Raw genomic sequence first — 12,745 nt, 5'->3', positions numbered from 1 at the left:
AACTTTGCATGCTTTGTACGGTCCCGAAGTCAAGCCGCAACACAACTCGGACTTCTCCACTACTTTGGGTAACTAAAGAAGGGAAAAAGAGAAAAAAGGGGAACACATTTTCAATCAAAAAAGAAAAGAGAAAAGAAAAAAACTAACTCTCACTCTCAAAAAGCTTTTATGAGTCCCTATACACATATTATGATGCGTAAGAATGTAACATTTTAAAGTTAAATATAAAGTTTTACTCGGATAAAAATTTAATAATACTTTTATTTGCATTTTAAATATTGTAATTTTTAAAAAAAATTGTCATGTTACCTTTGTATCATGATTTTCAAAAATGAAAAAAATTATTGAATACCTTTATAATATTATAAAAATATTTTTTAAAATAATAATTGAATTAATTAATTATTTTTAAAATATTTAATTACATTTTTTGTTGGGATTGACATATTCCTTTTTTAATATAAATTATTCTATACTTAAAATAATTTGATTAAGAGATATAAATTATTATTATTTGTGTTAATTAATATTATAAGAAGAAAAATAATATTAACTAAAATTGAACATTTTCAAGTGTAAGGCAAAAAAAAAAAAGATAAAATAAAAAAAGTTATTAAATATTTTAAAAATATCTTAAACATGAATTCCACAAAATCCCTTCATTTGCAAAAATCAGAAATATTACATACATATTAGCTTTAATAACTCCTTCCTGAAGACAACTTGGCGTGCAGTCGCAAACTCAACCCTAGGCACTGCACACAGAAATTCATTCCCCCATCCAACAATACACACAATCTTTCTCTTTCTCTCCATCTTAATTCTAAACCCTAACCCTAGTTTGTGAGAGAGAGCCACTCCACCATGGGAACTCCAGAGACATCGCGCGAACCGTGTCCCGATCGCATTCTCGACGACATAGGCGGCGCCTTCGGCATGGGTGCAGTGGGTGGATCCGCCTTCCACTTCATCAAGGGTCTCTACAACTCCCCCAAGGGCGACCGCTTCGTCGGCGCCACCCAGGCCGTCCGCCTCAACGCCCCCCGCGTCGGCGGCAGCTTCGCCGTCTGGGGCGGCCTCTTCTCCGCCTTTGATTGCTCCATGGTCTACGCCCGCCAGAAGGAGGATCCCTGGAACTCCATCGTCGCCGGCGCCGCCACTGGCGGCTTCCTCTCCATGCGCCAAGGCCTCGCCGCCTCCGCCCGCTCTGCCGCCTTCGGCGGCGTCCTCCTCGCCCTCATCGAGGGCGCCGGGATCATGCTCAACAAGTTCCTCAGCGCGCAGCAGCCCATGCCTATCATCATGGACGAGCCTCCGCCGCCCCCGCCGCCGGAGACGGCGTCCTCGGGGTGGATCGGTGGACTATTCGGCGGAGGGAAGAAGGAGGAGGGCTCCGCCGGTGGTGGAAGCGAGACGAACATTCTGGAGAGCTTTGATGCTCCCCCTGTGCCCAAATTTGAGTATAAGTAAGAACATGCTTGGATAAGTTTCTCTATAATTGATTTCTCTATAAAATAATTGAGTTCATATTATGCGTAAGTTAGCATAGCTTATGGGAGGAGCCTGATTAATTTTTTCTTCTCTGTCGTATGGAGAAGCTTATTCAAACAGAAGAGGTGGTTTATAGGGTAGTGATTTTTGTAAGCTATTGAATTTGTTGTCGATTTGAACCTAACTTGATGATTGTCTATCATACAATGATTTTGTTTTTTCTTTCACAATAATGCGTAATGTAAGTGTAGTGGTAGGCTTTCATCATATTTATTATATATTATTTTCTTTTGAGTTGAAAATTTTAAATCTTATAGGGTGGAGCTGTTGTGTAAGGATAGTGGTGTATTTTGAATGTTTAAATGTCTCCTTTTGCTGGAAATAGACGTACTACACAGATTGAGGGTCATGTTCTATGTTTTTTGTTTGGTTGGAGAAAGCATTAGCCTATGCCTATACCATCAGACAAGTGACATACTCAGAATGGAATGAATCTTTAATATTCAGTACGTGGATTCTTGATAGTTTTTTTTATTACTGTGTCCATTATATGTTTCTGTTTTTTATTTTTGTACTTTTGTCATGATTTGTCTTGGATTTTTTTTGTAACATGGCGATAGTTTTATTTGTTCGCACTTGAGATCACAAGAGACCCTTAAGAGTTAAGTGTGAATTGAAGAGTCCGGTGTGCTCTACAACGTGTAAGGCTAGTTACACATATTTAGCAGGTGTCTTTTCTTTAACTGTTTCCACCATTTTTGAGGATGGGAAAAATGACACCTTAGTTAGATTCATGAAAACGATATAGAGATCATAATGTTTACTTGGTCAGTTATGAGTTAATATTTTGATTGAACAGTTAACAGAACTTGGCTGATGGTCTGTTGCCCCTCAAGTGCTAAACCTAAAAGGTACATGAAAATTACTCCGTTGGATGGTACAGTCTTAGTAGATTTGTAGCTGTAAGCACTTTTCTTTTCCTCAAAGTTCATTAGGGAATTGACTAGGTTAATTTTTAAGCCAGTGAAGGTGAATCACTTTGATTTCTATAATGTAGAGGTGTCATGCTTATTCAATTTCTGCCTTTCTGTTCATGTCTTCACTGTTTACATGATGACAACACTGGGTTTCATTTCACTTCATTGATCACTGGATCATTGGTTTATTGGCAAAGTAGTCGTCAATTATGAGTTTAGAATTAATTAGCATCTCATCAGAAAGTGAAGGAACTGAGTATCCTTGTATAGGATGAAAACAATGTTTTGCTGACTTTAAATCTTGGTCATCAAGGTCACAATGATTATTTCAACAATGTTTCTGGCTGTACTCTTCTACTTTTAAAAGGAGTTAAACAGTCACTTGTTCATAAGTATGCCACGGTTGGTATGCACTTATGTTTATCTACCACTTTTTGGAGAGGAAAACTTTCTTACAGCTTGTTTCATTTATTTTATTTACAACATGAAGGGTCCCAGTAAGCAATTAAAGTATTTTTTATTCATACTGTTAAAGTTTTATGTTATGAATTATGTGCAGATTACATATATTTCTATAATTTTGGTCACAATAGAATTCTATTCTCTCTATTCTCGTGTCTTTAATATTATATTCTTCACTATTTTGCTGGTTCATATTGGCTCAATTTTGAGGAGCAAATAAATCTATCGCTGTTATAGGTAGATGAGGTCGGGACTGAATTTTTAAGTAGTCTGATTTCTTACTTTTCTTTAGCACCTGGGAAAGATTAGATGTCTGTGTGAAGTTTTTCTAAAAATATACTTCTGCTCGCATATTTTTCTGGTTACAGTGGTCAATGGTCTCTGATGAATTCACTATTGTTAGCTTGGGACTCTTTATGTTGTATTTATGTGATATTAACTTGGTATAACGATTAACGACACACTGGCTGAATAGTATGGTGACCCTCAGCTGGTTTAATTGGTTCATTGACGTGATATTTTGCCTTTTTTTTTTTATTATTATTTATTTTTGGTACAACTCTAGATGAAAAATGAGAATATTGAAATTAACAGTATTGGACTTACAAAGTGGACTGCTGATGGAGTCAACCGAACTATATTCACCAAAAAATTCTTGAATGAAACCCAAAATGAGGGTGTCAACATGGTACTAACAGTGGGCCGCCGCTCTTGATTTGTTTTGAGAAATAACACTGAACTGAATTTTAAAAAGAATTAAACTAACTTCTTAAGAAATTAGTGGTGGTTATATTTAGATTTGGCTTAATTATAAATTATAATTATATTTCTTACTTATATATTATTCTTATATTTTAACTTAATTTTCAAATAATTATTTTTTGTCTTAATTGTATGCATGAATTGTAATTATATTTCTTAATGAGTTAATCATCTATAAACTGTTAGTGTAACCAATTATATCTTTTAATTGTGTCATGTCACTGTTAAAAGTAAATGTGTTTATAGTGACATGGTACAACTAAAAGATATAATTGGTTGTCAGTGTAAATTTTTTTTAGTATATAGGTAATTAACTCTTTCTTAATTTTTTATTATTTTTTTCTTTTTATCTATCAGAAATATAATAATGGTATAAAAAGGTACGAACTAAAAATTATGTAGATGCTATTCCAACTTTCCACCATTTACTCTATTTGTTCTTTTAGTTTTTTTTTTTTTTTAATTTCTATTTTTTAATTTTATTTTATGTGTTCCATTGGGGAAGGACAGGATATTAACATATTCTTTGGTACGACTATTTTCTTTTTATTTGTCAGACTTCTTGATGATTTGTAGGATTGATCATTACATGTATAGACATTGATTGCAATGAAATTTTTTAATATAATTACTGCAAAATTCTAGTGTAATGCCATTCTTTTTAAAGCGCGTAATCTAGAACCTGAACTTTCGAAGTGCAAGAGCAGCGTGCCATAGATGCCTCAGCAGATTACGTATTTATTTATTCCAACTTAGGTTTGTCTAAACATATCCCTTTTGAACATGTATGAATCTTAATGACAAAATGATGCATGATTATGACATTTTCATAACATGCAATAACACTTATAAAAAGATTAAAATGCATGTACTTAATGAGATCATGAACAATGGAATGAAGGATAACTCTTTGCCTAATTGCTAGTATTTTTTTAAGTGTGGCATAAAACTGTTTAATGACAAAGTATATAATTACTTATTAGTTGATCGTATAAATCTGATTAGTTTGAACGTATAAAATTTTTTATTGACAATTTATAACGATGAAACACATAATTTTATTTTATAGCCACTCTTAAGCTCAAATAACTAATATCTATAAATTAAAGTATCATAAATTTTATTTTATTTTATAATGGATATTGATAATTTAAATTTTATATTGTTAAATAGGATTTAAGTATGTTTTTACGTATAAAGTATTCAGCTAGGGTTTTAGTCACTCTGATTTATTTACTTTTATCTTTTTAAAATTTAAAGTCTTAGTTTTAGTTTCTACAATTTTTTATTATTTAATTTTGGTCCATATAAAATATTCCTCTTTAGTTTTCGTCTTTTTAAAAACTAAAATAATTATTTTTGTCCTAATATTCATATTAAAATAATAAATAATATTTATTTTATTAATTCATAATTTTTTTAGAAGTATCTAGTACAAGCACCGTTACATTTCGTTAAACATGTAAGCAGTAAATGGTGTCACTTAAAATAGCCAGACCAAAAACAATAACTTCCGTCTCACTGGATGAAAAAAACAGAAAATTATAAGAATTAAAGTCAAAAACTCATTCATTTACATATATTAAGGGTGTGTTGGTTATGTTTGAAAATTCTGAAACACGTATTTTCACATTTCAATATAGAAAATGTAAAAGCATAAATTAAGAGTGTATTAGTTATCCGTTTGAAAATTTTAAAACGAGTGTTTTTACTTTCTAATACATAAAATGCAAAAACACCAAAATTATTATTTTAAAATTAAAGTAGGTTGTCTTCAAATATACACTAAAACATTTTTTAAGTCATTAAACAATGTTATTTAACATTGATATTTAGTAATTTTAAACCACCCATAAATAGCCGCCTTTAATATCATGCTTTGTAGAGACAATTGGAATCCTGATGGATACAAATCATGATCCAAAGGTTCCTTCTATTAAGGTTAATTATTTCTTGGGATAGTGTTCTAGAACAGTAGAAGCATATACATGATGTCTGTCTTTTTGTAAATTAACTTCAAAGTGCATCTTTAGGTCCTTCCATCATCTCTAGTGGTCAACAGATATATTTAATAAACACAACTTCATTATTGTCAGAAGTTAAGTTGTGCACATTGCATACGGTCATTCTCAATGGCAGAACAGTTGAAAACTTGGAAAATAACTGATTAATCATAAATTACACACCTAGTCCATAGACCACAAGGTGAGTGGGATTTATTTAGGTTCCAAGTCACTAGTCTTTTGTATTCTTATTCATAGAACAAATAATAACTGAGTTTTATACCGTCATTTGATCATAAACAGTCGTGTATTTGTTGACTCATTTTTAAGATAATCAGTAATATCCTTACAATTTATAGATTTGTAATAGGTTGAAAATGTCAAAAACTTTTATACTGACAACACTTACAAAGGAAAACGCATGGCCACTGTAAGATTTCAGTGTAAGAAGGTAAAAATCCAAAGTGAAGAATGGATTTAGTGTGGTTTTGATCTCTTGCTCAATCATTATTCATCAGGGCAATGGATTTGGTCAAAGTATGAGTGTGGGACAAGGTTGTGATTTGTGAGACATTTTTTCCTCATAGAACGTTAGTGGATTGGAATTTTCAGCTAACAATCCAATTGAAATTTCAGTGTCCAATTCATTGAAGCATCAGTGATCATTCTGATTGGTTAAAATAATAGATGCACTTGCCTGTTATTGCTTGTATGCATTTGTCAAGTCAAAGTCTTCTATTGACTGATGGGCATTATATCATTGTCTTTTTGGTGGAATTTACGCTAGGGCTTATTTTCCACAAATGCGTGCTACTTGGGTTCGAACTTGAAAGTACTAAAAGTTAGAAAAATGTCTTGCACAAATGCAATGTCAAGTCATGTGTGTACATGTTATTGAATAAATATTAAAAAATAAAAATAATAACTTTGACTTGAATGAAAGAGGATAAGTGTTACCTAAATAAACTATTATATGATTCAGAACTATATGGTTTCAACCAATCCGAATCTCAAACCACAGAATAACTTCTCATTACATACAATTTTGTATACAGAAATTCGTACTTATAAGCATTTCATATTTTGAAAGTGAAGTCGAGCAAATAAAAATGCTAAATCATTAACATTCAGCAGTACTCCCTTGTCCATATGCATAAATTGAAATGTCCAAGTTGCAAATGAACTAAAGAATTCTCAAGCAGCATAGACTAAACCAAGTCTTCTTCTTCCTCCTCCTTTGCACATCAAAACACAATGAAAATCAGAGAAAACACAAACACTCACATGACAATACCATTTTACCATTATCTAACCATCTTCTTAATCCTGAGCCATGCACGCTCTGAGACTCAGATGCACGAACAAGAACTTGCAGTCCTACTGAAGATAAAGCAGCACCTTCAGAATCCTTCATTCCTCAGTCACTGGACCCCTTCAAACACTTCTCACAGTCACTGTTTTTGGCCAGAGATCACATGCACCAGTGGCTCTGTCACTGGATTGGCTCTGGGCAACAGAAACATCTCTCAAACACTACCACCTTTCATGTGTGACCTCAAGAATCTGACACATGTTGATTTCAGAAACAATTCCATTCCGGGGAAGTTTCCAACATTTCTCTACAATTGTTCCAAGCTGGTGTACCTGGACCTCGAAATGAATGATATTCATGGTAGCATTCCTGATGACGTAGACAACTTGGTTAACTTGCTGCATCTTAACCTTGGTTCCACAAGCTTAAGTGGTGATATTCCTACTAGCATTGGAAGGTTAAAGCAACTGATATTTCTTCAACTTCAGTATTGTCTATTCAATGGAACCTTCCCTGCTGAGAATATCAGCAACTTGTTCAATCTTGAATTCTTGGATATGTCCTCTAACTTGGATCTCCCTCCTTCAAAGTTACCATCAAGCCTGACCAGGTTGAAAAAACTGAAGTTCTTTCACATGTACAGTTCCAACTTGTTTGGGGAAATCCCTGAAACCATTGGAGAAATGGTGGCCTTGGAGAACTTGGATATATCACGAAGCAATCTCACTGGACACATTCCTAAAGGCTTGTTCATGCTGAAGAATTTGAGCATTCTGTACCTTTTCAAGAACAGTCTCTCTGGGGAGATACCTGATGTGGTTGAAGCATTGAATTTGACCGAACTTGATCTTGCAGAGAACAATCTTGCAGGGAAAATACCTCATGATTTTGGGAAGCTCCAAAACTTAACATGGTTGAGTTTGTCTCTCAATAACTTGTCAGGGGAGATACCGCAAAGCATAGGCCGTCTTCCATCTCTTGAACATTTTCGTGTCATATTCAATAACTTGTCAGGTATTCTTCCTCCTGATTTTGGTCGCTACTCAAAGCTTAAATCATTTTTGGTTGCATCTAATAGTTTTAGTGGAAGTCTCCCAGAGAACTTATGCTATCAGGGTCAGTTACTTAATTTATCTGCTTATGAAAATTATCTGAGTGGAGAGTTGCCACAATCACTAGGCCAGTGTAGTAGCCTGGTGGATTTAAAAATTTATAGTAATGGGTTTTCTGGTAGCATTCCTAGTGGTCTTTGGACTTTCAGTTTGTCAACTTTCATGGTGAGCAATAATAAGTTCACTGGTGAGCTTCCTGAGAGATTGTCCTCAAGTGTCTCACGCTTGGAGATTAGTCACAATCAGTTTTATGGTAGGATTCCAACTGGGGTATCTTCATGGACTAATGTGGTAGTGTTTGATGCCAGTAAGAACTACCTTAATGGGAGTTTTCCAAAAGAGTTAACAGGTCTTCCCAAGTTAACAACTCTATTGCTAGATCAGAACCAAATCACAGGACCACTTCCATCAGATATAATATCATGGAAGTCTCTAGTCACTCTAAATTTGAGCCACAACCAACTCTCTGGACCAATCCCAGATGCAATTGGTTTGTTACCTGTCCTTAGTCAACTTGACCTATCAGAAAACCAATTTTCAGGCCAAGTTCCTTCTGTACTTCCTAGACTCACCAATCTCAATCTATCCTCTAACCATTTGTCAGGGAGGGTTCCAAGTGAATTTGAAATTTCTGTGTATTCGACAAGCTTTTTAAACAATTCTGGCCTATGTGCTGATACCCCAACACTGAACCTTAGGCTGTGCAATGTTGCCTTTGCAAGGCCAACCAAAGGCTCTTCTTGGTCTCTTGCTTTGATTTTGTGCCTGGTGGCAGTAGCCGTGTTACTGGCTTTGTCAATACCACTCTTGATCATCAAACTTTACAGAAGAAGGAAACAAGGATTGGATAACTCATGGAAGCTCATTTCCTTTCAAAGTCTGAGTTTCACTGAATCAAACATTTTGTCATCATTGGTAGAACATAATGTTATTGGAAGTGGTGGATTTGGCACGGTATACCGCGTCCCCGTTGATGATTTAGGCTATGTTGCTGTTAAAAGGATCTCCAGTAACAGAAAGTTAGACCAAAAGTTAGAGAATTCATTTCGTGCAGAAGTTAAAATATTGAGCAACATTCGTCATAAAAACATTGTGAAATTGATGTGTTGTATCTCCAATGATGATTCTATGCTCCTTGTTTATGAGTATTTGGAAAACCGTAGCCTAGATAGGTGGCTGCACAATAAGAGCAAGTCATCATCTGTGTCGGGTTCAGTCCATAATTTTGTGCTTGATTGGCCAAAGAGATTGCAAATAGCCATTGGGGTTGCTCATGGCTTGTGCTACATGCACCATGATTGTTCACCACCTATTGTCCATCGAGATGTGAAAACAAGCAACATTCTTTTGGATGCTCAATTCAATGCAAAAATTGCTGATTTTGGTCTGGCTAGGATGTTAATGAAACCAGGGGAACTTGCTACCATGTCATCAGTTATTGGCTCATTTGGCTACATGGCTCCAGGTGAATAATGACATGCCAATCAATCCTTTTAGTTTTTGTCAGGACAAAACTTAGTTAGAGTATTTTAAGTTCTGTTAGTGTTGTTTTTCAATCAAAATTAGAATTAGAGTTTCGTCTCAGTGCATATTACTGATATCTGCATTAAATATAAATGCATATTATTAAACTGAAACTCCAACTTTGAATGAAAACAACACTAACAATATCTATGACATTGTAATTGAGTCTTGTCCTAATATTTGTTGCTCAAAAGTATGTTCTTTAGTTAGAATTCTGTGATTATATTTTGCCATTGGCATAAGTGTAATCTGAATGTGTGTTATACTTGCATTGCAGAATATGTTCAAACAACACGAGTGAGTGAGAAGATTGATGTATTCAGCTTTGGGGTTGTACTATTGGAGCTGACAACTGGTAAAGAGGCTAATTATGGTGATGAGCACTCATCTCTTGCTGAGTGGGCATGGCGCCACATAATTGTTGGAAGCGAAATAGAAGAGCTGCTAGACTATGAGTTCATGGATCCAAGTTACAAGAATGAAATGTGCTGTGTTTTCAAACTTGGGGTCTTGTGCACTTCAACACTTCCTACTAATAGGCCTTCCATGAAGGAGGTGCTACACATATTGCTCAGCTGTGGAGAAGGATTTGTGTTTGGAGAGGGGAGTGTTAGGCAATATGAAGGTGCTCCCCTTCTTAAGAACTCAAAATGAGAGAGTAAGTTGTATTATGTTGATAATGATAGTGACTAGTGATAGTCCTCATCAAAACTTGGAACAAACCATTCAAGTTCCTAGAGGGAAGAAAGGGGAATCGAGCACTAGTAGTATAAAACATGGTTTTGAAGGCAGTGTTCAGTGTTGTGATGATGAGACCCTCTTTCTTTTTTCGATAGAAGATGCTTATTACGCTCTCTCTAACACTATTTTCAACACTCTTTTACTATTAGTCAAAATTTATTAGAATTTATTAAAATGTGTGATTTCTAATTAATTTTGACTAATAATAAAGAAAGTGTCATGACATTCCTTTTTCAGTAATATTATAGCTCAAGTAGACTGGTAAAATTGCAACATAATGTCTACTTGTTCTTGTTTTTTTAGTATATGTCAGTTATTTGAGTTTAATAGATATGAAACAGGTATTATACCGTAAACGCTATTAAAAATAAATTTTGCTGTATTTTTTAGGATGGTTATTATTGTCAATAAATTTAACATACATAATCAATTTGATGATGGTTATATATATATATATTCTTTATTTGAACAATCAAACCCAAAGTCATTAGAAGTTGGTTATCATCCATATTAAATGAGCTACATGGGTAAGGACCAAACTTACAATCATTCGACAAACTTAGCAGTTCCAGAACCATCACATTATGCATCTTTCTTTAAGACAAATTTTCTCATCCCAAAATAAGAATGAAATTATTTACACCATTATCAAACTAGTCCACAACATTCAATCAACACCCAACTTAAGATTTGAGATTTTTTTTATTTAAAAATAAAAATAAAAATAGAAATAAGGAAAATAATTGTGGTGTCTCCCTTTATTTAACTTTCACGTAATAAAAAAATAAAAAGTCTTAATAAAAAAAAATAATAAAGGGAAGATTCAAGATTTTTTAAAAAATTATTGTGGAATATAATGTCCCTTAATAATTTATTCTTAAGACTTAGTAGGTTATTGTTATATTAACATATAATATTTTTGTCATGTTATTTATATTATATTATATATCTCGTGTCCACATGTCTTATATTTTTTGATTTTATCATATCCTTGTGTTCATGTTTGTGTCGTGTCTCCGTATAGTGTCTGAATTCATGCTACATAACTTTGAAATATACATTATTTGATGAAAATTAAATAAAAAAATAAAATTAACCATTTCAAAAGGAATATAAAAATAATAAACATAACAACATTAAGTTATCGTTTATTTTGACTTAAAAACAAACTAGGTGTGTCAATAATGGAAGACTACGCCAATGTATATACCACCTCACATTACAATTTACTTAGGAGAAATTCTTGTCTTGATTTTACTTTTGGTCATTACCCAAAAGGTCTCTTTATCATTGAAATATGAATGTGTTTTTATAAGTTATTATTTTTTCTCTTATTTTATCGATGTGGGATTTGTTCGTATCCTAACAATCTTTCCTTCAAACAAAGGACATAACCTTTCATGCAGCAAAATCGTCTTTATATATCACATTATTAGTTATGGGTTATGAGGGTTATTTTATGGTATTTGTTTGAGATAATATTTTATAAGTGTTATTTTTACTCTTATTTTATCGATGTGGGACTTATTTATATCTCAACAACTACAATAGAAAATGTCAAAATCACACCACTTCCATATTCTTCTAAACTTCCTTTTGTATTTCCAAAATTTCAATGCTTTATAATCAAACGTAATATATATATATATATATATATATATATATATATATAATAACAAAAATTTTAAATTTAAAACTATTGTTATAAAAGCATGCTTTTCACACATTGGGCAAGTCAAATTTTAGCAATAGAAAAAATAGAAAAATAATCGGTGTGAAAATCTCTATTAATTTCTCATTTTTCATACGTTGATCTTGTGCACACTAAAACAAAACATTTGAAATTCAATTTCATGCAAAAGGTTCTATGATTTTCTAATTTACGATTCTTTTTGTCACACAAAACAAGCTATCAAATCCCAAATTAAAATTGAAAAAATTGATAATAGTGAAAAAAATGAAGAAAAAGTAGTATCTTCAATTTCTAATAAAGATTGCAGTGTGAGATGAAAAGATGTAATATAGAAGGTAGATAAGAGCTGTAATAGAAAATATAATTGTAGAGATATTGACATGAAAAATGTGTTATCAAATTCCAGATTATGTGTGAAAAACAATTGAGAAAAAAGATGGAAAAAAAAATAGTACCTTTCAATTTTCTGAGGATGATTGTAGAGATTTGAAAATTAGACAATAGAAAAGTGAAAAATGGATTGAAAAAACCACATATGAGAGATGTATAATTATATAAAGGGTTAACGAAAATTATAATAGAAAATAAAAATACAGAGAAGTTGACACATAAGTAAATATGTTGATGTGACACATTTGAGATTTGAGAGTATAATAATGTATTAGCAT

The 12,745-nt window shown here is 33.1% G+C and overlaps 2 protein-coding genes across 2 annotated transcripts; both read left to right on the top strand.

Moving 5' to 3' along the window:
- The first annotated feature begins 688 nt into the window (after nt 1-688).
- On the top strand, nt 689-1,793 carry LOC109803926 (mitochondrial import inner membrane translocase subunit TIM17-2). The gene has a single exon (XM_020365606.3). It carries the CDS (start codon nt 865-867, stop codon nt 1,468-1,470), a length of 606 nt encoding a protein of 201 aa, XP_020221195.1. The 5' UTR covers nt 689-864; the 3' UTR covers nt 1,471-1,793.
- A 3,598-nt stretch (nt 1,794-5,391) lies between these two features.
- LOC109804096 (uncharacterized) lies at nt 5,392-10,740 on the top strand. Its single transcript, XM_020365869.3, has 2 exons — nt 5,392-9,584; nt 9,921-10,740. Exons 1-2 carry the CDS (start codon nt 6,950-6,952, stop codon nt 10,295-10,297), a joined length of 3,012 nt encoding a protein of 1,003 aa, XP_020221458.1. The 5' UTR covers nt 5,392-6,949; the 3' UTR covers nt 10,298-10,740.
- Nucleotides 10,741-12,745: the final 2,005 nt, after the last annotated feature.

This window comes from Cajanus cajan, chromosome 1, assembly GCF_000230855.2.
Source record: "Cajanus cajan strain Asha chromosome 1, NIPB_CcT2T_4, whole genome shotgun sequence".
Lineage (NCBI taxonomy): Eukaryota > Viridiplantae > Streptophyta > Magnoliopsida > Fabales > Fabaceae > Cajanus > Cajanus cajan.
This window is presented reverse-complemented; position numbering and strand designations above follow the sequence as displayed.